General features: G+C 40.3%; 1 protein-coding gene and 1 long non-coding RNA gene across 3 annotated transcripts in view; one reads left to right on the forward strand and one right to left on the reverse strand.

Annotated features, from left to right (window-relative positions):
* Positions 1-15839, reverse strand: part of snta1 (syntrophin, alpha 1) — a 71720-nt gene extending 55881 nt beyond the window's left edge. For both annotated transcript variants that reach the window (XR_014601222.1, XM_084063518.1), the window contains exon 1: positions 15420-15839. Coding sequence is in view for 1 of the 2 variants with exons in the window: in XM_084063518.1 (XP_083919644.1) it covers positions 15420-15714 (295 nt within the window). In the remaining variant the exon portion in view is untranslated. The remainder of the gene's footprint in view (positions 1-15419) is intronic.
* The window catches only part of LOC311049721, a 468691-nt gene that overhangs the window by 334641 nt on the left and 108067 nt on the right, over positions 1-25983 (forward strand). The window lies entirely within an intron of this gene.

Raw genomic sequence — 25983 nt, forward strand, 5'->3', positions numbered from 1 at the left:
ACCAGGTGATTGAGTGTATAGAGAGAGAGAGAGAGCGAGAGAGAGCGAGAGAGAGAGAGCGAGAGAGAGAGAGAGAGCCACTGGTGACTCAGACTCACTGAGACCGTGACCCCCCCCGCTGATGGATTGTGGGTAATCGCAAAGTGGAGAAGAGGTAAACGAGCGCCTTCGGGCGACGGCAGTCACAGTGTTGTGTGTGAATGCCACTGACTGACCCTCAGGGAATAGTATGATTCAGCATTGCAACTTTTTTAAATCTCTGTATTAGATCGAGAGCAGATATTGTTCTCATAAAGAATTCTGTCTAAAAAAGTAAGTAAAAAAGGAATTAATGAAGAAGACATGGCATTTTGGTTGGTGGGAGGAAGACAAGGTTTTTTTTCTCTGTGAACTAATGACTAATGGTTCACAGAAATTGTCTTCACCCCCACAACCAGTGGTGGAAAGTTACTAAAGTACTGTACTTAAGCACAATTCTGAGGTACTAGGTAATTAAAGGCCGTACCATCTTTACCAGCTGCAACATTAAAGTGATGAACACACTGCATTACTAATATAATCCAATAATAATAATATTGTGAAATGGAAATTCGGGTAATTGGTAAAAAACAAAAAGCCTCCGCGAGGCCGAAGGCACGGAGGCCAGGTCAGAACCTCTGCCCCAAATGTTTCACATCCGTCTGTTATAGCGCCACCAGGAGGCCGATCTTTGCTAAACACACTTTTATATTACTCCTACAGATTTTGTCCAAACATCACGCAAATTGGTACACACTATCTCTATAGTCATGTGATGAAGACGGATCTGTCTTATTTTTCATATTCCATCCTGATTGGCTAAAATTGTCTTCCAAAGGTTTTTAAGACTCATCTTAACAGCGTGAGGGAGATGCAAGGATCAAATGCCTTCTTGCACAGAACATGACAGATACTTTGAAATGCTTGACATGCGGTCTCCCATTGATGCACCCATACAAAACACAAACAAAACATCTTTCCTACAAGCTAAAACCTACTTTTCATCAAAACGAACCATCCTCCAAGCTGGAAAAATAACATTGTTTTCATGCACACTGCACAGGGTAGTACAGGTGTACCTTGTCTACAATTACTAAATGGACATGTATGTTTCGTTTAGCTTATTATGAGCCATTGATCATGAAAGTTCAATGTGTGAATATTTCCAAGAAGCAGTACTGTATCTCTCTCTCTCCAAACACCTCGGGAGATGAACTCATAATTATTCGCCTCACAACCAAATGCAGGAATCATTTAAGATACAAGAACATCAGAGCAGTACATGGACAGTAACACTTAGGATCTCACTGTGCAGGCCTGTGGTTTTCAAGCTTTTTGTGCCCAAGGGGCACCAATAGGCAAGTCAAAATCTGAAAGCGCACATGTATTCATAGTGAAAGTAGCTTGTAGATACTCTTATGAGATTGTAGATATGTTATTTTTGTTATATAATATAAATTAATACAATTAATGTAACATTTTCAGCTATAATGGGTTAGTCAAGCATGCCAGGTTGGGTGGTAACATTTTTTTCTTTTGCCAATTTTTTCAATTTGCCTCCTTGTATTGAGGAATGAGTGCACAAAAAGTGTTAATATGTGCATCAGCAAGCCCAGAATCACAGTTACTGTAAAACAGGTGTAAGATAAAGCCTACTGGAAACTTGTACTGCAATATTGGTGTAGGTATCGATCAATTTGACCATGGATTTAGTTATTGGATATTGGCCAAGATTTTTGTATTGTGCATCCATACTATCCTATCCATAGTATTTTTTACACACAGATAATGAGATGAGGAAAGAGAATGGGGAGCATTCAGGTAAGAAGAATGATGACACAAAGAAATGAGAGCAAATGGTACTTTTGATTTTTGGTGAACAGATACTATTGTCGTCTCTTTGGTGTGAAATTAAAGCTTTTGGTGTCTTGGCTTGTCCCAGCCATCACTGCCCTACAGTCTGGTGTTCTGATCCCACAGCTCTGACTGAGTTTCAAGGCTCTAAAAATAGCAAGTGTGAAACCATTCAACATTTTAACCCCTTATTGAGACACTAAGACAGGCAAGTTGACAAACAGCACATTATAATTTACAACAGCCTGTGATGGGTGTCATGCAAAGGCAGCGGAGGGTTTACGGACAGTAAAGACATCGTTGAGGAACAGAAGGCTGTCAGTCAGTAGATTAAACCACTTTCATATCATTATGGGCGAAGAATAATAGGGAAAATAGCCGATCTACAAGCTCACAACATCAGCTTGTAGACCGGCTATTTTCGAAAAATTGTATGGTGGTTATACGGGCAACCCACTTTAAACCTGGCATCTCTATTTTGGGCATCCCAGGTTCAATTCCCAGCCCTGGCAATGTGCCGAAGTGTCCCTGAGCAACACACCGAACCCCTAACTGCTCCTCCGTGGGCAGCAATCAGCTGGGTAAATCTGAAAGATTAAAAAACGTGATTTCCTCCCACGGAACTAAAAAGGTCTAACAATAATAATAAATATTGTTATCATTATTACTAATTTGTTAATTATAGAACAATTATAAAACATTTCAAACATTTTCAAGTTAGAAGTTAGAAGATCTACAAGCTCACAACATGTTGCATGGTGACATGTTGTGAGCTTTTCATTATTCATTGCACGGTGAAGTATAATAAGTGATTAAAGTTTACCAGCTCTGTTTACACCACTGTAGAAACTATAGCCAATTATCCTTTGGAGAACACCAAAGCCCCACACCAATATCCAATCTGCAAGCCGCTTATCTGTATCCTTTCCAGAGGAGGCTAAAAGGCCCAGGTCATCAGCCCGTCTTTAATCCATTAAGACCGGGAAAGCACCTCATTTTAGATTTCTTTGACTATTCAAAAACAGCAGATATACAAGCTCATAGCGTGGCATTGTACATCTGCTACTTTTTGAAAAATCTTGAAAATGTGTGCAAATCTTTGAATAAAAAAAACATTTTAAAGGGAAAAAAATACTCAAATCTTTGCTTCTGGCGGTCCCTGAAACAAAATATTTTTCATGTCAAGGACCCCCAAAATGATATGTATTTGGCCGCAGACCCCCCATCTCAAAATATTTTTTTCCAGGGACCCCCAGAAGCAAAGATTTGAGTTACAATGTTTGCTTTAGAAAATATACTATATTCAAGGATTTGCACACATTTTCAAGATTTTTCAAAAATAGCAGCTCTACAAAATATCTGCTATTTTTGAAAAGCCAAATAAATCTAAAATTACAGAGATGCATTCCCTGGATTGAATGGGTTAATTACCGCTGGCACCTAGTCAAAATAGCATCTCCAATCCTTTCATATACTTAAAGAGGATTTTGCTTTTTACTGTCTGGAATTCCAGATAGGCGGTATTTGTAGTTTTGGAACCTTCCATTTGTTCCTATGCACTTGTCAGGAGGACTTAAGAGATTGTGACGCTAAATTCCAAAATGAACCATTTAAATGGTTCCCAAAACACATATTTTTTTAAGTAAGTATCAGTTGTAACATTGTGAAAACTACTTGCTTTCGAAAAAACGTTTTTTTGTTGGTGGGGGATGAAAGTCAAACGTGTATATAATCTTCTGTAATTTTCATATGTAGTGAAATAGGTAACAAGGTAACAATTTCTTGCCACATTATCTAAATAGTAATCATGCTCAGACCTGGGCTGGTGAGTATAGGTACTGCTTGGTATAGTAACAAGACAAGACTCCTGCTTATCATGAGTGAGGCGGTTAACGCTGAACTGCTGGTTGTGCTAGATCAGCACTCGGGGGGGTTGGGGGGAGGGGCTTTCTGAACCTTTATTTCAGTGGTTCTCAAAGTTTTTAATTTCAAGGACCCTCAGTTTTCCCCAGCATTAGGCCATGGACCCCGGCTTCTTTTGGTTCAATTTCTACACTCTTGGAGTTATAGACCTGTAGTGGTCCATTTCGTTCAATTTGTACACTCTTGGAGTTACAGAACCTGTAAGGGTCCATTTGGTTCCTAACTATCAATACTCTAGCTGGGGGGAACCTCCTCAAGGACCACTGGGGGTCCTTGTTCCCCACTTTAAGAACCATTGCTTTATGTGACAGGTACAGTGCAGAGAGACAGGAAACACAGAGAAAGAGTAGAGGAGTGATATGCAGCAAATGGTCTATGGAACCAGGGACAGTCAGGCATTAGAGTGCATAAATACGCACCCTAACCACTCAGCTATTGTTTTTAAATGGCCCCCACACAATGTGTCCGTACACACATTATATTTATTAATTTGCATTAATTTAAACTGCTGCTTGTGTCATGCGAATATTACGTGAAGCAGTGCGATTTCTTTTTCAAAATTAAGTTTTTTCACCGCAAATAAAAGCATCACCAAATTAATAGTTTGATGTGAAATATTAGACCCCCCTCCCCCCTGGGGGACCCCAGTCAATGTAGTCACTCATGGTATAGGGTTTAAATGGTTAAAAATGCTCCATCAATGCCATTAAAGTTATTTCTCTTTGTGTGCTCATTGTGGTGCACAGTGTAGCTCCACCCACAAGATGAGCTGGTTGGAACACAGTGCTGACACGTCTAAATGTGGGCTAATGGTCACCACAGCATGATGTGCACGGTGAACCTTTGACATGTATTATCATAATAAGTCAGCATTCAAGAGTCCTCCCCGCAGGATTAACATACTAATATCTCCTCTGGTTGACTTGACAGGCTATTAACTCTGACCTTGGGATGGACATGTGGGAGCGATGACCACCTCACTACATCCATTACACACAGCGCTGGAAAAAGTACTCAAATGTTTTAGTAAAAGTATCAATACTGCAATGTAGAAGTACTCTGTTACAAGTAAAAGTCCGGAATTAAATATTTACTTGAGTAAAATTACAAAAGTATTGGTGTCAAAATGTACTTAAAAGTACCAAAAGTAAAAGTACTAAAATGTTTGAAAATAGCCGATCTACAAGCTCACAACGCGTCGCATCGCGACACGTTGTGAGCCTGTAGATCTGCTATTTTCAAATACCCTAGGTATAAAATAGGGATACAGTGGTTAATGTACGTTTTATAACGCAATATATTTATATCTGCAAAGTAACTATTAACTAAAGTTTTCATATAATTGTAGTGGAGTAAAAACAATATTTGCCTCCGAGATGTAGTGGAGTAGAAGTAAAAGTATAGACAATTGTAAATACTCCAGTAAAGTAAAAGTACCTCAAAATTGTACTTATTATTACTTAAGTACAATACAATACAGTACTAGTAAATGTACTTAGTTACTTTACACCACTGATTATACATAACAGCTTCCCTTTCTAATGCCCTGTCCTGATGTGATGCGTCACATTTGCAGTGGTGAACAGTAAAGGAGTCAATGTACTTTGAGTACTGTACTTAAGTACAGATTCTGAGTATCTGTACTTTACTTGAGTATTAGATTTTTTTTTTTATACTTATTGCTCTTACTCGGGTTCATTTCCAAGACAAATATTTTACTTTCACACAAGTACATTTCTAGGAAGGCTGTAAAGTACTGAGTACTTTTAGGTTGGCCGTTTCTTTTTTCTTCCCTAAAATGCAGTTTTAGGGAAGGCCACACTTCTGCTCTCACACTTCTGGCTTCCCCCTCCACTCGGCTCTTTGTTACATCTTTTATGGGTGTATAAGAGTAAAAGTATTTAGTTCTGGTTCCTCAGTCATTTCTGTTTGTATAGGTGTCTCTGCAGGCTTTGTATAACGTACAAGCAAGCACATCAGTGCATGCAGTGCAGGTGGTTTCAGAGTTACTTCTCTGAAACAGGAATTACAAGGTCCTATAAATTCATAGTGAAAACATTACAGCAATTCATTGATATCAAAATTAAGAAATGTAGTTCTACTTTTACTTGTACTTGTAGTATTTTTCAAAGCATGTACTTTTGAATACTTAGGTACTTAAGTAGATTTAAAAGCAATGACTTTTTTACTCTTACTTGAGTAACATTTTGACTGAGCTACTTTTACTTGTAGTGGAGTAAATTTGACCAGAAGTATCTGCACTCTTACTCAAGTAGTGGGGTTGAGCAGCACTTCGTCCACCTCTGACAATATTGTTGGGATCACTTTCAGAGTGATTTGATGAAAGATATAAAAACACTGACAGCCAATGAAATCCATCCCAATTTACAGGGTGTCACGTTCAACAGCTTTATCCACGAGTTTCCAGTGTCCCATGGGGCATTGACGGGAATTATGGGCATCACTTCCTGTTGTCAGTCATTCAATTCACATTCCTGCAGGAAGTGATGCCCAGAATTCCCTAGGCAACTTGTGGATAGAATGTTATCCTTCATCAGAGTGGACAATCACATAATTATTTTTCATAGTTATCTTATAGAGCAGTTATAATTCTTAGTGGGGACGACCCATTACTCTCTCCCAACTCAATGTTGTTATGTTGTCAAATAAAAACAAACAGTCTGTGAATATCTTTTCCTTTCTCTTTTTTTGTCTGCCATGTTTCCCCATTCATTCCGCCCACCCACTCACCTGGTCCTTTCATCTCTCTCCAATCCCTCCTTCCTCTGACATTTCATGTCAAACATAGTTCAACTCCCCACAGCTGACAGCATGTCACACTGCCCAGAAAGGGGTCACAGCCAGCGGAGCAGACAGGTAAATGGATGCTCAGTGCTTTATTAAACACTGACATCCATCTAATTATGTGCAAAATGACGAAAGGCAATTATGCTAGCAATGTGTTTGTTGTGATACCACTGTTGTGGGGTCAGGGGGCTAATGAATTTTGAGAAAGTATGCTATAATATATGGTCGACTAAAATACTGTATGGTAGAAAATTATAATGCGGGCGATGGGTGAGCAAAACATTCATTTGCCTGAGCACAGCTAAATTAGCACATTTGCGAATTTAAGATTTCCCATATGATCTTAACACCAAGTAAGGTACTACTGTATCAAGTATCAACAAGGATCTTGCCCACTCAAGTTTTGTTTTTGCCCGTCAAATCATTATGCACACCTACCTTGCACACTGACTCTGATGCGTGTTATTCTATTAATTGCGGAGAATTCCACAGAACATAACAAAACAATGTCATCAAAAAGTCAACAATGTAACAAAAAGTCATCAAACAGTGAGGGTGATTGTGTGATCAATGGTGGTCCTGTCACTTGTTGAACACTTACAAAATAAAAACAACATATTGGGTCCATTCTGACATCGATATGAACTTTGAAGGAGAGTTTCACCTGCTCATCAAGGAGCAGTGAAATTATCCCCATCGTTTCAAATTGTTTATTTCATTGGCCCAGTTTGATGCTTTGCTATTACTGGAGCCATATTAAAAAGAAGACCACCTAACCACCTAAACAGCGGCTGACAGTACACACACACACACACACACACACACACACACACACACACACACACACACACACACACACACACACACACACACACACACACACACACACACACACACACACACACACACACACACACACACACACACACACACACACACACACAGTATCCTCCTATCAGAGAGGTAGGTGCTATAGGCAATGAGCCTTTACTGAATCCACAGGCTTCATTCTTCAGGGTAGGCTTACTACAGCCTCAAAACACTGCAACACACAGACAAGATGATGAGATTAACGCAGAAAATATAAACTGGTCCGAAATTTCAGACAAAACGTAAGGTCCTTTTTACAGGATAAAACAAAGACTCCCAATCCCGACAACCTTTGCTGTGTGTCACCCCCACATCTCTCTCCCCATCATGTCAGCCCACTATCCTATCATTAAAGGCAGAAAAAGCCCCCAAAAATATCTTTAATTTCTTTTTTACATGCAATTTCGGGCAAAGAATATGGACCAGTGTGCAAGCTTCTTCAGTGATATTTATTTACGTATTATTATTTTATTTTTATCAGTGTTAAATAGTTGTATATTTTAATAGCAATCATTTCTATATAGTTTGTTCAGTAACAGTGGTCAAACCATCTCTCCAACTCTCTCAGGACACCATTTCATCCAATCAAGTGAGAGAGAAGGATACAGGATAGTATAGATGTGATATTGGAAGTGATTAAACAAAAAATGAGCAGACAAAACTGGCACTGGAACACTGTAAAATTGAAGTTGGTAAATTATCTTTCCTCTTCTCACTGGATGAAATTGGCATCTCGAACTGAACATTTATTTTCTGTCTACTAAAGATCTGGCAAGATGGGGATGGCAAGATGTTACTGAAAAAAAACCTTTCTAGCAATGATTACTAACAGAACATATAGCTTTCACTTTTAAACAAAAGTTAAAATCACTGCATCAGGCTTGTTCACATACATAGGGTCTTAAGTGAAAGTGAAGTGAAAAAGAATATGAAATGAAATTTCAAGCACTAGAGAGATTGGCTAGACTGTCTGGCTAGCATTCCTCGCATAGTGCTATGCAGCAAACAGAACAAAACTTCCTCTAATCACACCAGCAGTCTGAAACCCAACCTGAAAAGGTATTTGAGAATACTAATCGACCTGAGACAGGTGAACTCAAGCGTCTCCACGTCCCGTCCGTATAGGACTGGAGCCTTGCTTCCTACCCCCTCCCCCCCAACCTCGTAAATTTAGACGTGCGAGAGTGCACTTTGGACCCGGCTCAAGGTCGACCCGCCTCTGTGCTTTTCGGTGAGCCACAGGGTGGGCTCCCTAAAATTAACACCGGAGAAGCGCTCCACTCCCAGCCACATAGCTTTCATCTTTGGCCAATGACAACTGCCTGCTGGGGACGGCTCCTCTCAGCTGTTCACATTGTGGTGTCAGCTAGCCCGCCGTGACTTTTGCCCTCTCTTCTCTCACACTTGTTCACCCCTCTTTCTGCCTGCGTCGCTTTGTTTTCCAAGATTCCATCCGTTTTTTTATTGTATTATTTTTATCCATTCACAAAGTTAAATCCTCAGTGTTGACTGAGAAAGTTTGGGTCCCTCGTGTCTTCTGTCTAAAATATTTTAACCCATTAAGACCGGGAACGCATCTGTGTCATTTTTAGATTTCTTTGGCTATTCGAAAAATAGCAGATTTAAAAATGTGTGCAAATCTTTGAATACATATTTTTCAAGGTGTACATTTGTAAAATATTTTGTTCCAGGGACCCCCAGAAGCAAAGATTTGAGTTACAAAAGTTCGCTTTAAAAAATATATATATTCACAGATTTGCACACATTTTCACGATTTCTTTTCTCAAAAAGAGCTGATCTACAAGCTCATAGCGCGGCACTCTGAGCTTGTAGATCTGCTATTTTTGAATAGCCCAAAGAAATCTAAAGTGATACCTAGATGCGTTCCCGGATTGAATGGGTTAATTCTCTTATATTTTCTATTCCCCTTACTCTCTCTCTCTCCCTTTTCATCCGTGTCTCGGGTCTCTGCTTGCCTTTGAATTGCCATCTCTTATCCTCCTCATTTTCCTATGGCTCTCTCTATTCCTCCTTACCATCCCATCATCTCTGCCTTTGAACAGCCAGCGCCGCAACAAAGTCAACGCCAGCAGGGAACCCTAGTGAGGGTTTCGCTTTCATAACACGCCGCTGTGTGTCTTTCAAAGACATTCATTTTCACAGAGGTGAAAGAGCAAGAAAATCCTGTTTATGTCATTAAGGAATTAACTTTGTTACCGTGGTGGCAGAATGGGTGTTGACGCTAAAAATCATCGCCAGCTGCCACAACGAGGACTGGAGGCCATCTTTGCACTGTGACAGCGGCGCGGGTCAGCGACTGTCCGTCAAAACGACCACCCACCTTGGCGGGTGGTGTGGTAATCTGTCAACACATGCTGTACCTCTAAATGATGGGCTGTGACCTTAAGTTGGGCTGCAAATAAAAGGATGAAATTGGGGATTTTGAGGGTTCCTATATATCAACCAGACTTGCTCAGTGGCCTTGTGGTTATTGAGTGTCCACCGTGAAAGGGGGAGGTTGAGGGTTAATGGGCAAGACCACTTTGGTAGAGGTTTGGGTTGTGTATTTATTTACCTTACCATGATGTAACTCCAAGGGTGGGCAGGAAATTAAAAATAATTGCTCCATTGATTAGAAATGTATCATTCAAGATGTATGCCTCATTGACATTGTACGGTAAAACAGCTCTCAAAGTCACTCTTTTAGCGCGTAAACAAACACAAACAAAGTTGATTCAGACAATATAAAACATCACCAAACCCAGTACTGTTTTAGTTTTTTTTATAAAAGTGTCAACTTCCAGTTGATTTTGCTATTTTTATTAAGAAGAAAACCCGGAATGGATCCACATTTTTATTAAAAAGATAAACAGTACTGGGTTTGGTGATGTTCTATATTGTCTGAATCAGCTATGTTTGTGTTCGTTTATGTGCTAAAAGAGTGACTGAGAGCTGTTTCACTGTACAATGCAAGTCAATTAGGAGCACATTTTGAATTATCAATTTCTAATCAATGGAGCAACCTTTGAAGTTACATCATGGCAAGGTAACTACACAACCCAAACCTCTACCAAAGTGGTCTTGCCCTTTAAATTCAATCCCCGGTCGAGTCATACCAAAGGAGGATAATAAAAAAATGGTACCCAATGCCTCACTGTTTGGTACTCAGCATAAAAGGTTGGATTAGGGCAAGTCCCTGCGACATACTAGCGTCATGTCCTCCAGAGGGGTGTGCTTGTATATCAAGCTGCCTCACGCTTACAGAAACAGGAGATAGGCTCCTGACCTATGGGCCACATAGCACAGGAACCCGTTGATTCCCAAGTCTACTTATATCAACCCATAGGTCAGATCTGTGCAATAGATTCAAAGTGATATAACGAGCTAATACACCGTAAAAGGGGACGATACATCACACATTAAATAAAGATGGCAAAGGGAGTGAAATGATGATCTGTAAACGGAGGAGATAGGAAAGGTCCAACAAACAAACATGGAAATCTACAGCTCTCCATCTTAGATATAATTTGGGTGGAAAAACATGAGCGCTTAAGAAATATCAAAGGAATTATGACCTAAAACTTGCTTGTCACATGTCGACAATCACTATCATGTGTCCTGGGGATTCCCTTCCATTACTCTGAAAGGGGATAATGCATAGTATTGTCTTAAAACTGGTCATTCCAGTCAATGTTGTGGTGTTATTATACATGGGAGGGTTGTCTTCTAAACATCAGGGTTCTGAAAACAATTTTATAATAATGATAGTTGCAAGTTCACCACTTAAATACTATACACTCTCTCCCGGGGGTCTGTCAAAGTCCCCTCCTTTTCTATACCAAACCTCTTCACCAAAAATAGCAGATCTACAAGCTTGTATATCTGCTATTTTCGCCGGCTGTTCGACTATTATAACATGCCAAGAATACGGGCGCTAGTGTTCATGTCGTTAAAACAATAAATAAATAATTTAGTAGCGGTACTTCTGTGGCCTACTGGCAGACACACAGACATTCAGACAGACCCTCTTTTAGACGTCTAGACTCCTGCAGAGCCATGCCATAAAATGCTATTCACTACGAAGAGAACGGACGAAAGCAGAGATTCCTTCAGGAGGACTGGATCAGTGTGCTGCATGCATGATGTAATGGAGAAACTGACATTTTGTTCTGAGACTAAAACAGGACAAATATGACAGAAGTTGGGAGGGCTGCCTTGAGTGTGTGTCATTTAGGTCAGTTTTTTAGGTGATGCAGAACAGGGCTGGACGATATATCGATATTATATCGATATCGTCATTCGTCAAATGAGTCTAGATGTCATCTGGTTGTCTTTTATACTGGTTTCAATCACTTACTGTAAGCCCTATTTTATATTTGTAAACATTTTCGTGGTAAACATTGTTTGTGGAAATAGCAGATCTACAAGACACGCTGTGGGCTTGTAGATAAGCATCTTTTCGAATATCTTTGATAAATAATAAATAACAATTATCGTCACAATATCAATATCAAGGTATTTGGTAACAAAAACTGTGATATTTGAATTTGTCCGTATCACCCAAACTTATATACAGCATACAAATATGGCTACAAACGGTTACTATTGTTCATAATGTTGCTGCTATTGTATTGTACAGTGGAGTTGTGAGAATGTTTCAAAATGAAAGTAAAGATGATGGTATTGTGTAAGTCAAGATGCATATCTGCTAGGCTACAAAGACATACAGACTCATATTATAGTCTGTTTAAATCGTTCCTTTTTCCCTAGGAGTTAGAAAGCCGTTTTTTAAATACTTTTGGCTTACACAAACCAATAAAAATGAATATATGGGCACCCTAGAATAAGAAGAGAAGAAGGGAAAGCCTCAGTTTGAAACCAGTTGTGCAAATGTGATGATATATATTCCTACCTAGAACTGTCAGCCTATTCCCTGCACCACGAAAGGAATGTGGGTCTATTCTCTACTCCCTCAATGTTCAGTGGGAGATGTGAAGTATGATACTGCCTGTTGGTACAGGTAAAGCGGAAACCGGCGGAGGAAAGGGGGCTTTTATCATCCCCCTTAACCCTTTAAGACCGGGAACGCAATCTGTGTGTGTCATTTTAAGATTTCTTTGGGCTATTCAAAAATAGCAGATATACCAGCTCATAGCGCGGCACCGAGTGCCGCGCTATGAACTTGTAGATCTGCTATTTTTGGAAAAGTTGTGAACATTTGTGCAAATCTTTGAATATATATATTTTTTTTTAAGCAAACATTTTTAACTCAAATCTTTGCTTCCAGGGGGATCCCTGGAACTATATATTTTGAGATGGGGGTCCGCGGCCAAATACATATATATTCCTTGACATGAAAAAAGTTTGAGAACCACTGATATTACAGCAACATAAGTGTTTTTTTTTTTAAACTGTTAAGATTAAGAACATTTGTAGAATCCCCAAGCAAATATTTGAGTTACAAATGTTTGCTTTTAAAAAAATATATATATTCAAAGATTTGGACACATTTCCACGATTTTAAAAAAAAATAAAAAATAAATGTGAAAGATGACACAGATGCGTTCCCGGTTTGAATGAGTTAAACAGTATACATACAAACGCAGGTATGTGAGCCTGGTAGGGGCCATATGGAGGGGTCCCGACCCTTTTCCCCTCGAGTGGCTCCGGCGACAACGCTTGTAAAAGCATGATGTAGCCGCGGCGATGTTTAGCCATGATTCAGAGAGACGTCCAGCTTCGCTATAGGTCAAACGCTGACATAAACAAAATGCTCCATGCTCCACATAAGCCAACACATTCGTTGCATAACTATATCCTCTCTGGACTGAATGGCTGACCTATCAGTGACTAGCTCTCTGTCAACAGGGTGACACACGGTAAAGTCCTCAGTGTTATTTTAACTCTTGGGAGCGCGCAAAATGGACCCACACGGATCCGCAGGGGTTAATTTGGGTCCATTTTGTGCGCTCTCAGGGTTAATCTAGCACTATGGATTTTATGGCGTACGCAGACAGAGCGGTGCGGTCATAGGCCATATGCTATTACAGCCAATGTGGGGCAACCATGTATGCACTAATGCAGTGGCTCTCAAAGTGAGGTCCAGGGACATGCAGGGTTCCTTTGAAGGTGTTCCACATGGACCCTTTACAGGTCTGTAACACTGAGAGTGTACAAATGGAACCAAATGGCACGCTTTACGGGTCCATTTGGTACCATGTGTACACCCTCAGAGTTATGGGGGTTCTTTGAAATAAAGTAAAACGTTTGAAAACATCTGCACTATAATGTAAATTAGGAGCATTATAAATAAGCCTGAACTGCAAATATGTAGGCTGGCACCAATGTGATATAGATTGCATGTCCTATTCCATATACAAGACAAGACCACAAGTTGAGCCAATTCAAATAGATCAATGGTCTAGTGTCATTATGTCAGTCTAATTCAGTCCACTTAAATTAATACAATTTTAAAAAAATGATTGATTATTCTGACAATAATATTGACATTTAGACACTTTAATCTGATTCATTAGCAAAGGCTAAAGACATTAGCATTGAAAGTTGAGGTCCAAAAATGAAATGAAAACCTAGAAGTAGACTATGTTCCTCTCCATTTGACATATGGGTACAGTTTTAGTGTCACACATGTTGATATTGTATCTTTAGTAGGGGGCAATAGTTTGTCTATTAAGTGTATTTGTCTAAAAATACAGTACCAGACTCTATTCTTTATAACTTGGGAGACAGTGGTGTAAAGTAAAGTACATTTAATCAAGTACTGTACAGTATTTTTACTTTATTCAGTATTTCCAATTTTCAATACTTCACAATGCGTGGCATTGTGAGCTTGTAGATCTGCTATTTGCCAAAGATTTGTATACATTTCGAACTTGTCAAATAGGACATTCTGCACAATGAGTACTTTTACTTTTGGTACTTAAAGTACATTTTGATACCAGTACTTTTACTCAAGTCAATTTTTAAGTTTTTAAGAGTATTTCTACATTGCAATATTGATACTTTTACTTAAGTAAAATACAAAATGAGTACTTTTTCCACCACTGCTTGGAGACCAACAAGAGTTTCCCGTTGACTTGACACCCAACATGAGGTGTGATCAGCTCAGCTGTCAGATCTTCACATTCACACACACTCACACACACAGAGGCATTGCACTAAATCAAGTGAAAACTACTTCAGCATTTGCTACATTAGAAACCATACGAACCACTAAAGAAATACCCGTTTATTTCACACTTGCTCCACTTCTAGTAACTTTGAAGTTCACTAGGCTACTGTTCTGTACTGTCCCGAGTCTGACCATGTTCATTAGCCTCCAACAACTCACACCACATTCGTCATAACTTGTAAAAGCAGAAGTATACATGCTCACCTCTATCGCAATGCTTGTTTACATTGGTTTTATACAGTGGTGGAAAGTAACTAAGTACATGTACTCAAGTACTGTACTTAAGTACAATGTTGAGGTATTTTTACTTTGCTGGAGCACTTTCAATTTGCAATAGGCTACTTTTACTTCTACTCCACTACATCTCAGAGGCAGATATTGAATTTTTACTCCATTACAATTATTTGAAAACTTTAGTAACTAGTTACTTTTGTTTGATTTGTATTATTACAAAAAATACAGTAACCGCTTCAGCCCATAACCACATTTCGGCCATTTGAAAATAGCCGATATAAGCTCCGGCTATTTTCAAATAATTATGTTGGAAAACTTATGAAATGGGACATTCTGCATAATGAGTACTTTTACTTTTGGTACTTCAAGTACATATTGATACCAATACTTTTTTTTACTTTCACTCAAGTCAATGTTGAATTCCTGACTGTTTCTCCATTACTTTTACTTAAAGTAAAACAGTACAGTTCCACCACTGTGTTTTCCACTAAACAGTAAACTCTGTGTTAGTTGTCGTTACCTTTAATACTGATCCCCAGACCTCCAACATCCTGCTTGGTGACTCGCACGGTGCGCTTGACGTTGGTGATGGTCTCTGGGACCACCGGGGAGGAGGAGGTGGTGCTGAGGTTCGGGGGGTCCCCGTTCAAGGCGGTGGGGCTGACCGCTTGTTTCGGCGGCTCGTCCCCGGCCCCTTCCCCGGGGCTCAGCGTCAGCGTGTCCCCGGTGAGGGTGGCCAACACCCGGACCCAGCGGTCCACGGTGACTCGGAGCTCCAGCAGTCCCGTCTTCTGCGCCCTCATCGCGGCAGCCATGATGTTCAACCAGCATTCCTGGAATAACTCTAGACTAGAGGGGCTGGCTGGGCTGGCACAGTCCTGTAAAGAGATAGGGGTGGGGTGGGGTGGAGGGGGGGGGGGGGGGCACTGACACACACTCACACACACTCACAGCCCCACTCCCCTCTCTCCCCTCCCTGTCTCTTTCTCTCTCTCTCTCTCTCTCTCTCTCTCTCTCTCTCTCTCTCTCTCTCTCTCTCTCTCCTTTACTCCAAAATAAATGCATGAGGTTTATCCAGTGGGTAAGAAGTCAAGTTAATTTACTTCTTACCCACTTACACACCCTCTCTGTCTGTCTGTCTGTCTGTCTGTCTCTCTCTCTCTCTCTCTCTCTCTCTCTCTCTCTCTCTCTCTCTCTCTCTCTCTCTCTCTCTCTCTCTCTCTCTCTCTCTCTCTCTCTGTGTCAATTCAAAAAGAAAACATACGTTTGTATTGCCAAAGCAAAGGTGGACCAAAACAATCAAAACAAAACAATGTATGTACAAATAAATATTGAATATAAATAGATATAATATAATATAAATACAAGTGTAAACAGAGCTGTGTTACATTGCAACTTTGAGGGAAGACTATCTTAAACTATAAAAAGTTTGCATTTTCTCTCATAAATAGATACATATTAGGAGAGGTTAGCTTGGTATACACTTTTGAAAGTTGACAGCTGTATGTATTTCAATGTTTTGCATTCACTTGGTATAAAACCTTTGCGACAAGTATGGCAGCAATTTATTCAAATGTAGGCCTAATTGAATTAAAGTCAGTTTCTCTGTTTATATGAACAGTATTTCTATGTACTGAGGTCATTTGGTGTAAACAGGGCAGGGACACACACACAATGATTTGTAGTCCTTAAAGGGATAGTTCAATAATTCACCCCATGAAGCCTTGAATTTGGAGATTTGTTTTGTTTTTGTGGCATTCCTAAGCCAATAATTTGATGACTGGCAGAAAGATGCTAATGTCTCCGGTAGGAGCCTCAAAGCTGACACTTTGAGTCTCCTACCGAAGAGACCGTCGGTCATCAAATGATTGGCTCAAATTATAATCTCCATGAATTCAAGTCTCCATGGGGTGTGTAATTGATAGGAAAAAAGTATTTTTGGGGGTGAACTATCACTTTAAGGTGGTTGTATTCCATTAGACATCCTTCTCCTGTCACAACAGCTCACAAACCTTGCTGCTGTGTTTGCACATTGTTGTACTTCACCCAACAGATATGAGTGTTTTGTCATGTTTTCAAACTCTCCTTGGGTGATTATAATCCATGGGAAGTATGTGTCTCTGATGTCTTGGTACAGTGGGCAGGTGGTTAGGAAGTGTAGCTCAGTTTCTACCTCCTTTTGTGTGCAGTGGGTGCACAGTCTGTCTTCTCTTGGGAGCCAGGTCTGCCTATGGCGGCTTTTCTAGATAGCAAGACTGTGTTCACTGAGTCTGTATCTAGTCAATGTTTTCCTTCGTTTTGGATCAGTTACAGTGCTCAAGTATTTTCTGCTACTGTGTATTCTCTCTCTCTCTCTCTCTCTCTCTCTCTCTCTCTCTCTCTCTCTCTCTCTCTCTCTCTCTCTCTCTCTCTCTCTCTCTCTCTCTCTCTCTCTCTCTCTCTCTCTCTCTCTCTCTCTCTCTCTCTCTCTCTCTCTCTCTCTCTCTCTCTCTCTCTCTCTCTCTCTCTGTCTCTCTCTCTCTCTCTCTCTCTCTCTCTCTCTCTCTCTCTCTCTCTCTCTGTCTCCCTTTAAGATGCATGAGGTTTATCCAGTGGGTAAGAAGTAAAGTTAATTGAGGATGATACGATTAGCAACGGTGTTGACTGTTGACACAGACTCGGAGTTCAAAGGGGTTCTGACTGAGTCCTTTCATAATGAACTGTGTGCGTGCAGCTCGGCTTGGGGTTCAGTTGGTGTGGTGTCCCTGTATAATTAGTTTTTCAAAAGTGCCTTGAACTGGGGGGCTCAGTCTCATATCACAGACGCATTCCTATGAACAGACATAACATCGCCCCATTGATATCTGCAGATAGAGGAAATTGAAATCAATAATTGCCTGTGCGCTTCAAAGACCAGAAAATAAATATTATTTCTAGTGGCCACAACTCATATCAAGCATGCATTTAGTCCCTGCATTCCCAGAAAACATTATCATAATGTACTGATAGACTCAAACAAACTGACATTTTGCTTTTAAATCATCCGGCAATGCACCGTTAAGAAATGTCCATTTGAAGACCCTTGAGAGTAGCAAACTGAGAGTGGAGAGACCACCTCTGATGGGAAGGGAAAGCTGTATAGCAGGGGTCTTCAACGTTTTTAGGCCAAGGACCCCCTAGCTGAGACAGAGATGAAGCAGGGACCCTTTACTCTATATTGTATAAAATTGTGTTTCAGATTCAACTTTTTTTGTTTACTTGGTCTGCCCTTTTTCCCCTCTACACCTATACCTCTTTGCCAAAAATAGACGATCTACAAGCTCACAAGCCCTCGCAGCGCGAGGCGTTGTTTGGCTAAAGTTCTCCTCAGAAAAGGGATGCTAGGGTTCTAGTGGTTAAGGTAAAAAAAAAAAAAAAAAATTATATCACACAAAGATTTGGCGGGCCCCCTGTAGTAACTCTGAGGACCCCCCAGGGGTCCCGGACCCCCTGTTGAAGACCCCTGCTGTATAGAATTACCACAAAAAATGCTGAGCTACGACCAAGTCAAGGTCCCCTGAATAGTGGAATCGCTCTCTGAGCATAATCCTCCTCAATCAATAACCAACAAAAACCTTAATAAAATGCAGATATGGGACAAACACCCTTCACAAGAGGAAAATGATGCTCTCTGCGGGGTCCTCTGCTTGCCCCTTCAGTAGGCTAAGACGTAGTAAATGAGCTGGCAGCACTAGTGTATATGAGCACTGACAGAGCTGAATCAATAGTGGCCATTGGCCAGCTGAATGTGGACGAACTGTGAATTAATCTGAAGGTGGTTGAGGAGGGGAGGACGAGGAGGAAGCTGGACGCCATCCTGATGAACTCCTCTCATCCCCTCCGTGATGTATCGTACTAGTGGGGATGAGGAGTACATTCAGCCACAGGCAGCCCCTGCCTCCCCCCACACCCTCTCTCCCCATCAGTGGTGTAAAGTAACTGAGTACATTTACTTAAGTACAATTTTGAGGTATTTGTACTTTACTTGAGTATTTTCCAAATTTCAATATACTTTTACTTCTACTCCACTACATCTCAGAGGCAAATACTGTACTTTTACTCCACTACAATTATTTGAAAACTTTAGTTACTAGTTACTTTGCAGATATAAATGATGATATTATCAATATATACATTATACATGAACCACTTTAGCCGTATTTTCTACATAGGCTATTTGAAATTAGCCGATCTACAAGCTCACAACGTGTCGCGATCGTTGTGAGCTTGTAGATCTGCTATTTTCAAATATTTTAGTACTTTTACTTTTGGTACTTTAAGTACATTTTGATGCCAATACTTTTGTACTTTTACTCAAGAAAATTTTTAATTCTGGACTTGTACTTGTAACAGAGTATTTCTATATTGCAGTATTGTTACTTTTACTTAAGTAAAGAATTGTAATACTTTTTCCCCCACACCCTCTCTCCCCATCAGGCTCCACATCCAGGCCTGACCCCCATAATGAGAACCTTTCAGACCTGCACCGTCTATCCTGTTCTCTGGTATTAGTAACTCCTGCTTGACTCTGGCACAATTGCACATGGACTTGTGGGATGTACTTTACTGAACCGTGACAGATGCCTGTTAAGGATAACTTTGTAAGACTCACTTCTTTTCACTCACACATTTATTGTTGACAGACTATATACTCATGTTCCCTGTTGATAGTCTGTACTCTGTGCTTTAAGTCCATGTTGGATACCCTTTGGCAATATATGTATAAAACAATGCATAGGCCTTTGTTCACTGGTGAATCGTACATTCATCAAATGTACAAATGTTAACTCCATCAGAATCAATGCAGATATCTAGTGTTAGACTCTTGAGGTTAATTTATTTTAATTTTATCTTCATTCTTATCTGTCTACTCTTACCTGTACCTCTCCTGTGTTTCATGCTTACTGCCGTTGGTGCTATCACGACACCTGAAGTACATCTTATCTCATCTTAATTCTACAAGGGAGGAGAGAGAGAGCTCTTAAATGGGCTCTTCTTTTAGAGAGCTCATACTGAAACAAAACAAGAAATGATGACGCAGTCATATTAATACCAGGTTGCTCTCTCCAGCGTCCTCGCACGGAACCAAATGGACCCGTGGTCCTGTACCCTTTCGCTCGCGGAGTAACAACTCGCTGTTGGAGGCGGCGCTGTGTGTGTGTGTGTTTAAGGAGTCAAGTCAATAGTTTGTTTGGTGGCGATGACCACACCTTTTTTTTTTTAATAGTTTGTTGGTGACAACCACTCTTTTTTTTGGTTCTGGGCTATTATAGCATGGGAGGACATCCGTCGTTCAGAGTATGGGGAAGTCTCAGGGAAGTCTCCCCATTGGCTTAAAGGATTGAAGGACATTCAATGATGAAAAGGTTGCTAGAAAGTGTTTAGAAAGTGTCGAGAAAGTATCGAGAAAGTGTCGAGTAGTTGATCAGTCTCTTCCTAGACCAGGCTGCAAGCAACCTGGTAATAACTAGTTCAGAGGTGGGGTGATAGGCGTGTGCACCCAGACAGTAGTGTTCATTTAACTCTGATAGTGTAAAAATGGATTTCTACACTCTCAGACTTAAATTAACACAGATTCTATTGTAATGCAATGAATGTGGTAAGTGGAGGCACTCAGAACAAGTAAAAGTGAAAATAACACCAAATGCAATTTTACTAGTAATGGCAGACATTCTACATACAATGAACATGTGATAATGTCTTCTTTGTTAGAGTCCTGAGGGGGCACTCAACCTCAAGATGCATGCCAGCAGTGGGCCTCAAAAGGAGGGGCATAGAATTTTTGTGGCGACAAGGGGGTCTTGAAGCATTATTCACATTAAAAAAGAGGGGGTTTGACATGCTTTCACAGGGGGGAAGGGGGATGGGGTTAAGATTATATTCTGTAAGAAAGCTGGGACCAGGAAAGATCTGAAAGTTTGAAAAAGAGAATGTAGGCTACTTGATGGCTCTGGTTAACCATCATGATTGGCTAATGGCTTGATCCTAGTCTCTGAATGGACTATTACATTCAGGCTCAGAAGCTCTCAGATTGGAATATTCATATTTTCATCAAAAGGGGTCATTAACTTTCTGTGCATTGAAAATTGAACATTATTAATCTGTGCATTATATAAAAGAGGGGCAATATGCCTTTTCAGTATGAAAAACAGGGTCTGCTGTGTCCCCACATGCAGTATTTATACGTGCCTGGCTGCGCAACAGTGTCATGCCCCGAAAACAGCTACAAGCTCACAATACATTGCAATCATTGTGAGTTTGTAGATCGGCTATTTTTGGTACAAGGACGCTGACACAGCATGTGCCCCCCCTGAAATTAGTTCTATGAATAATCTCAGTCAGAATTCTAAGATTTCTGAAATAAATGTTATGTTATTAATATATATTTAAAATGTGGCCCTAATCCTCTGACACATGGGACATGGAAATGTGTTATCCTGTGTATTTACCCCTTGAAATCTATATAAACTTACAGTAGTTGATAACTGAGACATTAAACATACCTGACCAATAAACAGATCCTGCTTCATGATAATAATGTGCGTGTATGGATATGTTCCCAATAAAGCTCAAGGAACAAGAACTATTATGAGTCACCATGAAGAGAAACACTCTTAATTGCCTAGAGGGTGGGTGGACCGACAGAGGACTGACGGTGGACGCCACAAATGTAACATCTGGACGTGTGAGGCGCACCATTGCACCAATCCGCACCAATCCGCACCAAACTTGGCACAAACACTGTTCAGACCAGGGTCTGCCATGAGAATGATAGCGACATCAGGGGCCACGTGTGGCCCCCATGGGGCTTAAAGTCGAGAAGTCTGAAATTACATTCATTTTGTCCATTGTTGGAGTTCCTACAATTCCCATAAATTTAGCGGACAAGTACCAGCTTACAGTTTATGGTCCTCATTACATGAACCTGCAATAATATTTTCTTAAGTCAAGATTGCTATATAAGGACAATGTCTCGGCCACCAAGGTTAGTGGCTAAAAACAGGTGGTAAGAGTTGTAGTTTTCACACTCATGAATTGTACCCTAGTGACATTACTGGGGTAAACTATTCAGCAGAACTTTGGCAGGATTTCCGAGACAGAGAAGACTATAGTATTATAGCTAGCCCTTACTAGCCCTTCAACAAATAGGTAATATTGAAAACCGTGACAGTGTTCTTGAGGCCCTACACTACACCCATGCCTGTACTGTAGCTACCCTTGAGGACAGTCACAGAGGTCATGTCTTAAGTATTTTTCTCAGGGGATTTGGGGGTGTTAGTGACCTGAAGTACAGTTCCTCCTATTCTGACTAATCCCTAACAGTTGCTTTGCATGACTTTTCAATATTTTGGGAGAAGTACGAGCGAGAGTTAAGCTAGCACGACTGGATGGAGAGGGGAAAAAACAGGCTCAGTTGCAGAGGTTTAAATGTAAAATTAATCTGCATATAAAGCTGCATTAAGCATAAATCTGAACCTTTCCTGCAATGATAGCAGATGCTATTGGATTGTTTGTCTTTTCACGAAACAGGTTAATTATTGTCTATTCTATTGTTGTGTTATTCTGCTTATTCATTGAGTTAGAAATAAGTTGTATTCTTTGTGATTAATGGTTTATGTCATTTTACCATTGATGTTGATAGATGTGTATTTTGAGTTACGATACCATGGGCAATTTGGCTGCATGTATTCCTTGTGATTAATGGTTTAAGTCATTTTACCATTGATGTTGATAGATCTGCATTTCGGGTTATGAAACCATGGGCAATGCGGCTGGTAGCATGCCTACCAGCCTGCCTATCTTCCAGGATGAAACCTTGTCCTGGCAGAAACAACTGTCTGCCAGGACGAGGAGAAGCTTAGGAACTTGCCGCTGACCTGCGTTTACTGACTAACAGTGTTGATTTTGTCGACTAAAACTATGACGAAAAATGTTCGTCGACTACCTTTTTTCACTGACGAAATCAAAATAAAAACTAAATGAAAACTAAGCTATGATGACTGAAACTGAGACTAAATATAATGACAATTTCATCAACAATAAAGCTAGACTAAAGGGAGGGACTAGTGGAGAAGACATCCAGTAGATCTAAGACAAGTAATTTTATGTTTTGTTGCTCTTGGGTGTTGAGCTCTGAAAATAGAAGATCTACAAGCTCACAACGCATCGCAACGCGACGCATTGTGAGCTTGTAGATCTGCTATTTTCAGCACGCAACCAAGTGTAAAATCAGCCATTACGACGCCAACAAGGCCCGCCAAAATACATTTTGGTCGACTCAATCAACTGTAGATTTAGTCGACTATAATCTTATGATATTCAGTCGACTAAAACTAGACAAAAAGTATCACATTTCCGGTGACAAAAATATGAATAAAACTAAATGAAACCACCAGCCGGGCTTCTTCTGCCCACGTAAGACAAACGGAGTGGCTGGAGAATGTTCAATGGTTCTGAAAGTGGGGTCTGGGGACCACTAGGTCTCCTTGAGGCGTGGACCCTCTCACCATGGCCGCACTCACACATTCGCGTGCAGCATGGGGCGGAGGGGGAGAGGGGGGAAATGAATGGGTGTGTATGGGGCGGACGCATGCTGCACGCAAATGTGTCAGTGCGGCCTGAGAGTTATAGGGTCCGTGGCCTAAAGCATACCAAACAAGGGGTCCATGCAATAGCAAATTATGAGTACTAGAAAAATGTGCTCCTCGGACAGGTCTCCGCCAGGCCAGATAGTAGAAGTCAATCTTAGCCAAAAAGCTTACTCACTCAGGACCAGCAGTGTACAATAAAATAATAAAACAAATAAAATAAAATAACTATAAATAAACACATTCAAAATAGAAGGGGGGAAAAATAGGCTAATATGTGTTTGGCCGTAGACCTCCATCAGAAAATATTCAGTGCCTCAACATCAGGTTCGGGGACCAATGGTTTATAAACTGTAGATTGGGGTCCCTGAGAACCCATAGTATACTTTCAGGGGTACAGACCCATAAAGGGTCCATTTGGAGGTTGTATTAGAGAGCACACAATAAACCTATACCTGCATCAAGTCATCATGGCATGTCGTGAAAATGTTCTATACAATTTTGTTTGACTTTTGTGATTACTAAATACCAAATCCATAAATTAAATAATGGATTTGTTCATTTTCTTGATTATGTTAATGTCAATTTTAAGCTTTAGACTATATTGCTTGGCATAGGGCATAAGCCAAATGATTCACTATGGCTATTAGTGATTACCAGACCCCCCTCCCCCTCCCACACACACACACACACACACACACACACACACACACACACACACACACACACACACACACACACACACACACACACACACACACACACACACACACAGGATTGGAGCTGGGAACAAAGTGATTATTGTTCTTCTCAAAGACATTAAAATGCATAGATTTATATACAGTAATCTGCTAAATGTTCTCAGTTTGTGGGGGTGGGGTGGGATGCTGGGACTGAGGGCCTCAGTATTTCTAATAGGCTACCATGGCCCTACCTATACCTTCCAATGAGTAACAAACAACCTATTGCATCCGCTATAGTATAATCTGCCAGCCCATTAGCTTTGAATGCACAGGCCTCGTGTTGCGTCTACTTATCAGCAGGTGAAATAGCAGAGGAGTGAATGACTGTCACTGTGTGGTGGTATACACGCTTTTAGAATATGCAGGTCTTCTGGGTGGGCTGGGGGAGCACCTGTGTGTTCCCCAATGAAAGCAGCCCTAGAACATTAATTAGAGAGCGCACACCCCTTATAAAAGCTTTATAGATGCTCAACTATTAATAAAACGTAGGTCTACCCATAAATGTGCCAGTTGCCAAGCCCATAAATTCCTCCCAACTTCAACAGGCTCAAGTCACTTAGTATCACTTATTATTTTCTTAAATTACAGTATACGGTATGGATTATGAGGTGGGGTCTTTGGTAATTGAACTTTCTAAAGCCAGTGAATGCATTAAGCAAGTGAATGCATTGTCACGACCACCATTTCAACAGAAGTTATTGGTCTCAAGACCTTTATCTCCCTCTAGTGGACAATTTGCTCCATTACCTTGACCTGTGTGTCACTAGTCGAAGACAATAATATGGGAGTAATTTCGTTCATGTTTAGAACATCACTAAGGTTGCTAAATTGTCACGCGTGTTCATTTTGAAAGCATGAATTGTTAGATTAAATCAAATAGACATTTTTTAATGTAGCCCACAGAGCGTAACATTAATTAGAGTTCACGTTAGATTACAGTAGGTACATCAAAGAACATTTAATCTAATTTGTAAAACCCCAATCCAGTCTATTCAAAGGAAATAAATTATGGTCCTATTTCAGCGGCTCCTGTGTTAACATCACATAAAATAGCTTCTATTGAGTTTGAGGTGGAAGACTGGCCCAGGGGGCATTTTTATGCTGTTAAGTATTATTGAGCTTTGGAAAGACGAATGTTATAAGTCATACCATTTGTTATTCGAATGGTAATTATCACTTTACATTTGTGCATACAAAATCTGTCTTCTGTATTTAACCCATCCTAACTAGGAGCAGTGGGGAAGTGCCTTTAATATAGTAACATCAGCATCAGTAGTAGTAGTAGTAGTAGTAGTAGTATAAATTGTTATGTTTCCTATATTAATGGCTTACAGTAGATGACAATATTTGTTGATGACAAGATATTATTATCCCTCCGTGAAAAATAATACTGGATTGATTTAAGAGGCTCTTGGCCTCAATAACAGTGTGTGACATCACATTAACCTATGGCATACATAAATTAATCTCTGGAGCATATCGCTTAAAGATCCACACACTGTCACAGTGGTGGCACTGTAACCGAACCACCAGTACCTGTCACAGGATTAAATGTAGCTATTAAGCTCAACATATGTCCTGGATGTGACATCTGTTCAGTAAGGCATACTCTACCAATGCCCTATTCATGCAATTCAATAATTAAATATGACCGTCCCACAAAACATGTTGAAAGTCAGACATTAAATACTGTATAACACAATGCATGTTTTACTTAAATAACTAAAACATTTAG

Source organism: Gymnoscopelus microlampas (assembly GCF_963454915.1).
Source record: "Gymnoscopelus microlampas genome assembly, chromosome: 7".
In the NCBI taxonomy this organism is placed as follows: Eukaryota; Metazoa; Chordata; class Actinopteri; order Myctophiformes; family Myctophidae; genus Gymnoscopelus; species Gymnoscopelus microlampas.